This window comes from Octopus bimaculoides, chromosome 6 (assembly GCF_001194135.2).
Source record: "Octopus bimaculoides isolate UCB-OBI-ISO-001 chromosome 6, ASM119413v2, whole genome shotgun sequence".
Classification (NCBI taxonomy): Eukaryota; Metazoa; Mollusca; class Cephalopoda; order Octopoda; family Octopodidae; genus Octopus; species Octopus bimaculoides.
The window spans coordinates 91,115,712-91,127,854 of NC_068986.1; the positions used below are offsets into that span (position 1 = coordinate 91,115,712).

Genomic DNA, 12,143 nt, shown 5'->3' on the forward strand with positions numbered 1-12,143 from the left:
TATATATATATATATATATATATATATATATATGCATGCACACACACACACACACACACACACATTCATTTTTGTATGCTTGTAAATATTTGTATTAAGTATTTTGTTTTGCATTTGTAAACTTCTATGTATCTGTTTGTAGGAACGGAAGTAATGTTTGCATCCTTACATTAGTAGTGTGTGTGTCTGTCTGTGTGTCTATGTTGTCTTTGTGAATGTGTGTGTTTGTATGTAAAGTGCACCAATATAGTTTGTGTATGCTAAGACCTGTATATACCATTATGACAAATGCAACTCAGCAATAAATGCTGCAACAACAACAATGATCACACTGGAATTACATTGCAGCTACTGTGACAGATGCATGACAGGTTAATTACACTTAAAAGCCACTCCTTTATAAGAAGCTTCTATTTCTGATTCTTATAATTGTGCAGAAACTACACACCAGTGTACAACCCTTGCAAATATGTGTGATCTGTCAAGTTGAGTTTTATGTCACAGTCATAAGTTGTCTGATGTCTTTGCATTTTAAAGAAGGTGCATTGTTCCTGAGTAACAATTGTGTGGGGGTGTTGTTTAAGGAGTGGTTGTTTGAACGGATATATATGCCTGAGGTGTGTAGAAGTGTGTGTTGATGTATTAATGCACATGTGTGTGAGTGTGTGTGTGAGAGAGAGAGACAGAGAGAGAACAATAATATATTGGTCTGTGTATGTATGTTTGTGCAATAGAAATAATTTGTCAGTTTATTTGTAGGTCTACATCTAAGTGTAGGAAGAGAGGAGCACATGTGTGTGTGTGAAAGAACATATTTCATGGTTGTCTATGTGAAAGACAGTGAATATAATAGTTTAAGTGGATTGGGAATGTATATTGATTATCTTGTTTGTTTGTCGGAATATATAGATTTAAATTGCTGTGTGGTAAATACATAAGGATTCACTGCTGATTAGAGAGAGAATGTCAGTTGTAGTATCTATTTGGTGCTTGTCACTGTTTAAAAAATATAACCAAATTATAAAAAACAAAATACTGTTTTATGCTAACCACTTATAAGTGGTTGATATAACTGGTTTTGTGCACATGTGTATCTATCAATAGTCAAGTCAACATATCAATGTAAAAACAGCCTTCTATTTTTAGTGAGTTTTGAGTTACTTGATAATGTAACTAAGGGCCCTGCTTCTTTATCCATTAACATAGACAGAGAAATTGGCCCCCACCTTAGTAGTTTATGTAATAATGGATTGTTACAAAAACAGCAGTTCGGGTAAGGCTGTAGGTGAGTATATTAGAGATTTGATAGGGTGTATAAGTCACAATAGTCAAATATGTAGGATCCAAGCTGAGTCAAGAGTTGAAGCTCTCCTGTTTATATTGCATTATGTAACATTTTCTAGTTAGTTTCTATTATATTGTATTGCCTTGTCTTTATATATATATAAAAATTTTCAGCACTCTTGTACATGTGGGTATTCACAAACACATTTATATATTATTATTATTGTTATTATTATATTTATATATATAATTCTTATGCATGTTAATGTTGATGTAATATCTATTGTATAACTAACAAGATTATGAAACAGCTGTAGACAAATGGAATAAACATCTACTCTCTTTGTTTCTCTTATTTGTTCTATTAACATACATACATATGCACATACACAGATTACATACTTACATGCATATGCACATATATAGATTACGTACATTCATTCATTCAGGTTTTCAAATGAGAGGAAAAAAGTACTCAATGCATTTAGTAGAGTTTATTCAGTCATTGAATGCTAAAGCTTCTTTCTCTTAATACTCTGAGTTTTCAGTTTCAGTTTTTCCTAATGTGCAATATATACATACATATATATGTATATATATATATATATATATTGCACGCACACATAAAATGCATTATAGTACTACACACACACACATATATATATATATATATATATATACATACATACATATGCAAATATGTTTCTGTTTTTTGTTCGTTTCACTTTGTTCTCTTTTTACTTTGTTCTTTTCTCTTATATTAGATTTTATTTTTATTATCTGTAAACAAAAAAAGAACATATAAAAAAACATATAGTCTGTCTGTTTTCCATTAGTCACCATCACAGATTGAACCAATTAACAGTGACAACATAGACAAGGTATTTCTTCATTTGCTGTTTTACCATTTATAACCTTACTCCAACCACTATTTGTTGTTTTTTTTTCATTGTTTATTTTCCTTTTGTTTGTTTGGAGATTTAGTCAGAGCAAGCAATAAATGTTATATGGCTTTGCTTCCATTCTGCTCCTCTAGCTGCATATTGTAGTTCCGGTTTGGATGGATCCAAATACACTAACATCTCATGTTGGGGTTTTCTTCAACTTTACTTTTATTAAAAAAAATTTTTTTTTTCTTATTTATCAACATTTTTAGTACCAGTAATAAGTAAATAAGTAAATGAATCTCTGATGGTTATGGTTGCTTCAGTTATTTGATCAACTGAATTACCTTCTCACTGAGTTAGTATGTAAGTGGTTGAGTATTCCACTCTCACATGCAACATTCATGTAAAACTTAGGTAGGTTCAGTTAGACATGATGTGTGTCATGGCTGTACCTTTAAGTTACAGGTACAATCCATATGACAAGCTTCTGCATAGTTTCCATCAACTCAACTTCACTCTCAAGGTTTGAGTCAACCTGAGGCAATAATAAAAGTCCTTTGCCCAAAATGCCAAAGTGTGAGATTGAACTCAAGATCTTATGATTGTGAAGTGAACAGCTTGAAAATTTTATCATGCTGTATCCATAGTACCAATAATAAACTTGTGTTGATTTACCCATTTACAAGAAAAAATCAAGTTAATTTTGTGTGATCTAAAGAAAGCTTTAATGAAGAGATTTCTTGGCCCTACTAAATACTATATTTTGATTTACATAGGAATGACTTTACCAAAGTCACTAACGCTATTCTTAATAGCATGTTCATTATAACTTTATATTTCCTCATCTAACTATATTAATATGTTCTTACAACTAAATGAACTTAACCTGAAATTGTCTTTTGGCCATGAACAAACATAACTTTGCATCTGTATCAGGACCTTTCATATATATCTCTTACTTGATCACTTGCAAACTTGTATAACTTTTTTCTGATACCAGACTAGTAAAAAGTTCAATCAATAAGGGAATTTCTGTTTAACTCTTCCATGGCTAAATCTCATTCAACTAAATTCCAACTATTTCTAATAGAAGGGCAACATACTCTAAGTTTTACTTTCAATAGAATAATCCACAATAAAAACAAAATGGTAATGTGTCTTAAAACACAGATCAAATATGTGAGTCAAGTATTACCCTCCACATTGTATGTCTGCTTTAGAAGTGGTTGAACAACGTAATGACAAGAATATTGGTTTAAAAATGTATTCTTAAAGAAATGCCACTGACATACTGTGGTTCCTGAAACAGAATATGATAAATGTTAAGAGATAAATTTGAACTATTTTATAAAATAAATGTCATGTATTTAAATGGCAATGTAATAATAATATTATCATTTCAAACTTGTGATGAGTAAAAGTTGTTACATCGTGTCATGTCCAGTGAAAATTCAGTGGATCAGTTTACCTGGAAATATTTCTCAGACCACTTAACCATCTAGCTAGCTAAGCTATAAGAGGTCCCTTTTATCTTTTTTCTTTTCCCTCTTTTTTTTTTTTTTGGTAGAAGGTAGGTGTGACAGATCTTATGTCATCACAATATTTTTTTTCACTGTATTATGGCTTCATTCCTTAAGAAGTGCTTAGTGGGGCTACAGCTACTGTGATCTAATATAAACTTTGCTTTACAGCACTCTGCCACTTTCTTTGATCAGAGAAGGTGGGTAAGTGGTGTTCCTGGCATCACTTCTTTCTCTCTTGAAGTATATCTTTCTTCCTCTTGAAAGATTTGCTAGTCAGCTGTTGTTCAAGGGTATCTCTTGAGCCATGCACATCCATATGCTTTATCTTTGCTATCTGAATTAAACTGCTTTTATATAAGTCATAGGGCAAAATTGGTTTAGTTCCAAGAGTGATTGAGTATTTTAAATTTAATTTGAGATTGAAATCAATTATATAAATTTATTGAAGCTCCTTCTACTGCTATCTTCCCAATTTAAATTGTGGAAAATAAGTGGGTTTTTTTTTATATATATATATATATTTAGATAATGACATCCACTACCCTGAGATTTTCACAGAGAAGTTGCTGCTACCTTGACTCACTGATTACTATTCATGCATTCAGTGGATGGTTTTTCACTGACTTTTACATATTCAGCAGTACAAGTTCACTGCCATGTTTTAAGTAGAAGCTTATTGCTGTGTGTTGAAGGGAGATTACAGTTCTCTTCTCAGCAGTTGAGATTCAGTGTCCTCTCTGTGTCCAATAAAGATGTTTACTACTTTAGCTGTATTCAAAAGGTTGTTTATTATGATGTATATGTTCAACAGGAAATGTCAGTTGTCCTGTACATTTGTAGTCCATACCATTTTCAAGGGAAAGCCTGCCCTCATTTAAAGTTGATTGATAGTGTTTCTGTATTTTTAAAGAGTGGGCATGATTATCTTTACACTCACTTAGAGTTTTGTGGCACCTGCATTCTAGTACCTGTTCAGAGGAGAAATTACTGTCTACATGTTCAATATGCTATAGTCACTGCTTTGTACTCTTTGACAATAGGATATTGGTGCCCTGTGTTCAGTGTATTGTGCCTATTCAGTTGCTATTTTGTTAAAAGAAGGAAATTGTTATTGTCTTGTGATCATTTGGAAGACATGACTTTCTTCCTTTCAACACAAAGTCTTGTCATCTTCATGTAAAATTCTCAACGCTTACTCCAGAGGATTCTCTTGTCAACATTATTGATTTAAAAAAAAAGATATGATGTGATGGCCAGCAGTGATGAGAAAGAGGCTTTGTGATAGGAAATAAGGAGGGGTTTATTGCAGGGTTCTTAGTATCAGAAGACAGTACCAAAGTTAGAATGGAGATGTATGTGTGTTGAGGTAGGAGGGACAAGAGCATTATAGAAATAAGGTAGGGTAAGAGAATATTATAATGTAGATTGAGGCATTGTAGAAGATTAACATACAAAACTTAATAGGGTTTATGAAATAATAATCTAGGTGATTTCAAAATTTTGTGGTCACTGCCTCATTTCCTTGGATTTGTTGAAGACTTCAAAGTAGCTTTAAAATTAGATGGAACATACCAGTTGCTTCCTGCTCTGCACAAAATAGGGGACTCTTTTGGTAACATATTTTAACCAATGCTTTCATCACATCACAGCCAATGCACAATGTTTCGGGTATCATTTATATTTTTATTTATTTATTCATTCATTTATTATTTATGTCATTTACATTTTTCAGATACAAAAATCATGAAAATTACCATACCAATGTTGCTATGGAGATGAATTAGTGATCTAGAGGGCAAGGGTGCAATTTTTTAATGTTTTTTTAGTGCTTTGGTGAAGAGAAAGGAACTGTGCCTATGAATTTAAAAGACCCTCAAAGACGGGAGAGTGATGCTGTTAACATTCCTCTCAAATTATTGTCAGTGACCAAATGCAGGACATGTACAGGGAAGGTATTCCACAGGAACAACATTCTGGGGAGAATGAGCTGAGTGTTCTAGTTGTATGTGTGTGGGTAGGGGGCTATTATGGGTGTGACACAATATGGATTTCAAAAGGTGGGGAGAGAAGTAAATCAAGAATGCCTGAGCAGAGATGACATGAGACCAGTCTGCTCTGAGGAACAGAAGCCATTATAGTATCAATAGAAAAAGAACAGAGAAGAGATGGTATATCTGTGAGTCAGAGATTAGAGTGTATTTGAGAATACCTTTATGTAGATTAATCAAGTGGCCCTTCCTTGGAGGTCATCTATGATGTCTCTGTGTGCAGAAGCAGCACTTCCCCAGATGTTGGGATAGTATCCCACTGTCAGTGTCACTTGTACTTTGTAGAGGATTAGTAGTTATTAGGGGCTGAAATATTTTTCGAAACACTGTTCTTGCCCCCATAGGCAATGTGTTTATATTTTTTAGGGAAAAGCACCTTACATGTTGATCTGTATATAATGGATCAGGGAAGAAGGATGCACATGCACGCACACACACACACACACACACACACACACACACACACACAAAATCATTCAGCTGGAAAGGTTATCGAAATATTAAACACAGCTAGCTACCAACAATCTAGTTACAATTGCCTAACACTTTAGAATATTAAATTTTATTCTATTCAGTCCAGTGTTTCATCACTGCACACAAATGTAGATTTTATACTGAGTACAAAGTGTCCCATATGTAAGGCAGCATTTAACAGCATTCATGTTTTATTTACACCTTAATTGTGGGATGCAGGTGTATGGATTACAGTGTAAAGAAAATCTTTAATGAAAGAGTTTATACTATTTAGTTCAGTGCTCTGCTGTTCTTGGTTCAAACGTCACCAGGCTCAACTTCATATTATGTTACTCCAGGATTAATATGTACCAGTAATATCTAGGGATTGACATTATTTTCTCACCTCTCACAAACATTAGTGATTTTCATAGTTACAAAATCATTATTTTGGGTGGAGTGGGATAGGCATTGCTATACAACAATAATTTCACAGTAATATGTTCAGAGCAATGATAAAAGCATAAACATCAAAACTCACTGTACTGCTACTAAATATTCTGTGGTCTTATGATAAGGAAAAATAAATCATCATTATCATCATCATCATCATCATCATCATTATAACCATCATCATCATCATCACCATTAGCTCAGTTGGCAGAATGGAAGACCGTAATTAGGTTATAAATTTCTATGAATAGAAAAAATAATGAAGTAACAGAATATATCCTTCGGTATTTAGTTACATTCTTTTGTTTTGAATTCAAATTCTACTAGGGTTGTCTTTACATTTCATCCTTCCATAACTGAAAAAATAAGTACCATTCCTATGCTGAGGCCAGTCAAAGTGGCCTTGTCTCTATGATTCTGGTTATCCCTAAAATGTGGCATTAAGTTTAAGTTCATGACTGAAACTGCTTAACCTGTCTTACTAAACTGACATCTGGGCTTGTATATTTAGAATAGTGGAAACAGAATCTATAAAACAAAGATCACTCTGTACATTTAATATTTTTTATTTGTTTACTTGTATGTCCCTTCCCCTAAAGATTATTTTGTTAGGTGAGGATCTTGCTAAACATATTTGTTAGATGGAGGTGTAGTATGAGATACCTTAGTAAAATTATGTATTGTTTTATTTAGTTTTCCAAGTCAGTGCATCTCGTGTGGTTTTCTTGTGTGTTTATTAACAAAGTTTGTTGGTTTTTGAAGACTTGTTAGTACTAAAAACGCAGTTTTAAAACAATACCCATTTAAATTAGTCAAGTATAAACAAAAAAGAAAGAAAATGACTGATAAATTTCCTGCATGTTACTAATTTTAGAATTTAAGGAATCTAAATTTTGCAGTGTAGTTTGGTTATGCAGTTTAATGAATTATTTGACAACGTGTTTTGCTATTGACTCTCGTTCATTTCTCCAGGTCATGGTAGGTAGATTAACTACCTTTTTTGTTTTGTTTTTGTTTTTTTGCCATTTTTCTTTTCCAGCTCCATCATTTCTCTATCACCTATTATTTCTTCCCTTGTTCTTCAATCCTTCTTTCTCGTTTGCCTTCAGTGGCTTTAGGTAGGCTCAGTTGTGTGTGTGCGCGCGCACACACACACACACACATACACACTATCTATAATAGGGGTTAAGCCAAAGGAGTAAGGCACCAACAGCCAACCAAAATGTTGGGGATTCATATCTTTGCTCTATTATGTGTGAGTGGTTAAGAGGACTAAACTCTTAATTCGTCCATTCCACCTGGCTTTAAATACTTACCAAATTAATTCATTTGCTTTCAACACTGAGGGTCTAAAGAAGCAACCCCAGTATTCAGAGTCAGATGAGTTCCACAATTACATCCTGACTTGTTAGAGGATTCACATTCTGGCTCTGATTTCAAATTGGATACGGCTGACATGCTACACTCTGTTCTACATTAAACTCATCTTTCATCACCTGGCAGATATTTTTCTTGGACATGAGAGGTAACTACCAATGTGGGTTACCTGATCTACAAGTTTTGATATATTTGGTAAAGTAGTAAGGTATTTCTTTTTATCAAAGTCAACAGAGGCTCTAGCTGATACCTAAATGGTTCATGTAGCTGATATTTACTAACCTGATGGTTTTGGCTTCAAAACCATCAGGTTAGCACTTAGATGCATCTACCTTCTATGAAAATCACTTTTGCCAATTATGCAGTCAACATCTAATCATCACAGCCCATCAAATTTTCTAATCCAATAGAGAAAACATTGATAACTCTCAATATTGTCCACTGCAGCTGAGAGTGTGGTCAGATAGCCTTCCAGATAAACAGAAAGCACTGAGAAGCAAATACATTAAGTTGATACAAACAATAATGTCAAACTAGATGCATTTACAATATTTACTTCTGGATTCAGATTTTTTTTTCATTCTTCTGAAGGTCCATAAAATAATACCACTACTTATTTTTTTTTATCTCTCTTCTAATATTAATAGGTTTTGTTTTCAATTAACAGAAATTTGTATTTCTTTTTTGACAAATATTGTCTTTTCTTTTAAAGTGCTGTATTCAACTTTTTAATACTTACTATATCTTTTATTTTCTGTTAAATGTCTACTTCACACTAAAGGTTATCAGTTTCAAATGTGTAAAGCTTCAAAGTAATTAAAATTATTGCAGGGAAAAAAATAATAATTCCAGAGAAACTAGCTCTAGTCTTCATCAGCAAAAATTCTTTCTATCAGTAAAATATAGTTTTTTTAAGTTTGTATACTGTTGAGAGAAGAGTCTCCTGACATTTCAGACTAAGCTCTTCATCTAAGAACAATAAAGTTTTAAGTGTCTTTCATCTATTGTTATATGAAGAAACTGAAAAGTTAGAGTTTCTATGAATGTATGAGAGGAAAGTAATGGGTCAGAGAAAGGAATTGAAGTTAGAAATGAATGATATTAGGTGTAGAAACTGAATAAGCTGGAAGAGGAGAAGTGGGTTTATAGATCAATCAGTGTATCTTTCTTTTCAAGAAAGCATTCATTCCAAGATATTAAGAAACTCTTCTCCCAATGGCATTCAAACTTAACAAACTTTATACTTTACCAATGAAGTATGACATGTATGGTTCAGTAGATATTGTTTACATATATATCTCATAGCAAAAAAAAAAAAAGAAGACAAAAGTATATTCAGTTTATTCATTCAAAACTTAAATTCTCTTTAAGGTTTTTATTACCTCAACACCATTTGAATGTTTTGAATTCCAGTTTAAATTTTTGAAATATTTAAATATCTTTTCATTTAATCATAGCTCTTGTATTTCAGCAGCTGTTGATCTGTGCTTTTCCATTTATTTTATTATTTTAATTATTACTTCTATTATAATTATTATTTCAAATTTTTATTACTGCTGATTTAATCAATTCAGAACTCATTTTCCACTTGAAAGAAATAATTACTGTTTTGTGCCAATGTAAGAAATTATTAAAATTACTATTATTATTTGGCAGTGGATTAGCAAAAAACTATGGAATATCAAACTAAACGTTATTTCAGAATTAAATTCACTTTCTCCTACATTCTGAATTTAAATCCTATCAGAATCAATTTTACTAGTTTTATTGTCACTATTACTCCTAATAGAAAGCTGGATACCAACTTTTTTCTTAGTTAAGAATTCATATCCTCACTACAGCTACTGTGTCCGTAAGTAAGACTCTTAACACACTCTTCTTACCTAAAGCTTTGAAAAATCATAATTGGTATTATTTTCCATTATGCTTATGGAGGTTAAGGTTGTAAGCTGGCACACTCATTACTCGCTGGACAAAATAGCAGCATTTCTTCCATCACTTTATGTTCTGAGTTCAAACACTGCCAATGTGGACTTTGCCTTTTGCTCTTTCAGGGTTGATAAAATAAGAATGAGTTGAGCATTAAGGTTGATGTAATCCATTTGATTCCTCCCCTCAGAATTACTGGCCTTATACTAAAATTAGAAAGAATTATGCTTTTCAAGGTTAAATTCAATGATGGGTCAAAGCATTATCTCTTACTCTTTATGTCATATTTTGTAGAGAAAGTAAAAAACTCGACATATATTAAACCTCAAATATAATTAGAAAAAAATGGAGTGAATTAATAGAATATATACCAGTAACATGACATAAGCAATTCTAGGAACCAGTATTCAGCAACATAATACTGCTCTTGGAGTGGTTGGTGTTAGGAAGGGCATCCAGCCATAGAAGCCATGCCAAACCAAATTGGAACCTGGTGCAGCTCTGCAGCTTACCAGTTTCAGTCAAACCATCTAACCCGTGCCACCATGGAAAGCAGATATTAAATGGTGATGATGATGATATGATGTCAGTCCCCTTGGATAGGATATCGATCCTATCACTTTTCCAGATAGTCAGATTCTGATTTCTAATATAGCTGTGTGATCAGTTAATTACACATAAAATGTGTTATCCAGGTAATTAAGTATAAAGTGTGCTACTCAGGTAATTAAGTGTAAAGTGCACTGCTCAGGTAATTAAGTATAAAGTGTGCTACTCAGGTAATTATAAAATTTTCTGCCCATTAACAAAATAAACCATCTACAACAGATTATATATTTTGCTGTATACATTCATATATATTGTTTATATATGTTTGTCATATTTCAATGGTATGTATTATAAAGTGTCATAAAGTGTACATCTTGGTTGTGTATACACTGTATTTCATGGGTATATGTGTGATTGTATTTCATTGTTGTATTTGTGTAGCAGTCATTATACCTTACTTCTTAGTTGTATATAGACTGCATTTCAATTATATCATCATTTTATCATTGTTCTAATATCTACCTTTCTATGCTTGCCTGGATCAAACAAAGCTTGTTCAAGCAGATTTTCCATGGCTGAATAACCCTTCCTGAAAAAGTCAATTATGTATATGTGTGTGTGTGTGTTTGTGTTTGCATGTATGCAGGAATGTCTATATCACATTGTTGTCTCACCTTTTGTTCTACATTGTAGAATGAATGATGTGTGTATGCTTGCATGTGTCAGATTCCAATGACATATGCTGTTTCCCTAATTCAAATGGATTGTTAAAAAAATGTATCTATTTCTAGGCTGAAAACAAGAATTCAAGACAGTCACTAGCTTTCATTGAGAAATATTTAGAAGGTAAATATCAGCATTAAACTTCATAAAATCATGCACTTAATTGAACCATATTAGTTTAATTAATTTTAAAAATATTTTTGTTGTATTTTTATTACTTCTTTTTCGTTGCACTATTGGTTATTTTATCAGTTTTAGTCAGTGACCTTCAGGATAAAATGGTCACTTGTTGGGTTGTATTTTATTAATTCTTATTCATTTTTTTATCAACATTAGATAATATATTCTTTTATTCTTTTACTTGCTTCAGTCATTTGACTGCAGCCATGCTGGAGCACTGCCTTGAAAGATTTTAGTCAAGACAAATCGACCCAGGACTTATTTTTTAAGCCTAGTACTTATTCTGTTGGTCTCTTTAGCTGAACTGCTAAGTTACGGGGGCCATAAACACACCGACACTGGTTGTCAAGTGCACACACACACATAGATACATACATACATACATATATATATGTATATATATATATAGTGTTAGGTGTGATGTACAGAAGTTGAATATTGAGAAAAAAAAGTCGTCAGAATTTTGGAAAAAAATCTTTTTATTTCTTCATTATTATTAATGCTTTCGTTCCTTTCTCGAACTTGTCAAGGAGTGGCTGTGTGGTAAGTAGCTTGCTTACCACCCACATGGTTCCGGGTTCAGTCCCACTGCGTGGCACCTTGGGCAAGTGTCTTCTACTATAGCCTCGGGCTGACCAAAGCCTTGTGAGTGGATTTGGTAGATGGACACTGAAAGAAGCCTGTCGTATATATGTATATATATATATATATATGTATGTATGTGTGTTGTCCCCCCC

At 32.8% G+C, this 12,143-nt stretch overlaps 1 protein-coding gene across 4 annotated transcripts in view; it reads left to right on the forward strand.

The window, feature by feature from the left end:
* Nucleotides 1–12,143, forward strand: part of LOC106869820 (uncharacterized) — a 172,127-nt gene that overhangs the window by 125,209 nt on the left and 34,775 nt on the right. For 3 of the 4 annotated variants that reach the window (XM_052968961.1, XM_014915708.2, XM_052968962.1), the window contains 2 exons: nucleotides 2,121–2,165; nucleotides 11,295–11,349. In XM_052968961.1, coding sequence (XP_052824921.1) covers nucleotides 2,121–2,165; nucleotides 11,295–11,349 — 100 coding nt within the window. The remainder of the gene's footprint in view (nucleotides 1–2,120; nucleotides 2,166–11,294; nucleotides 11,350–12,143) is intronic. The other variant, XM_052968963.1, reaches the window with a different exon arrangement.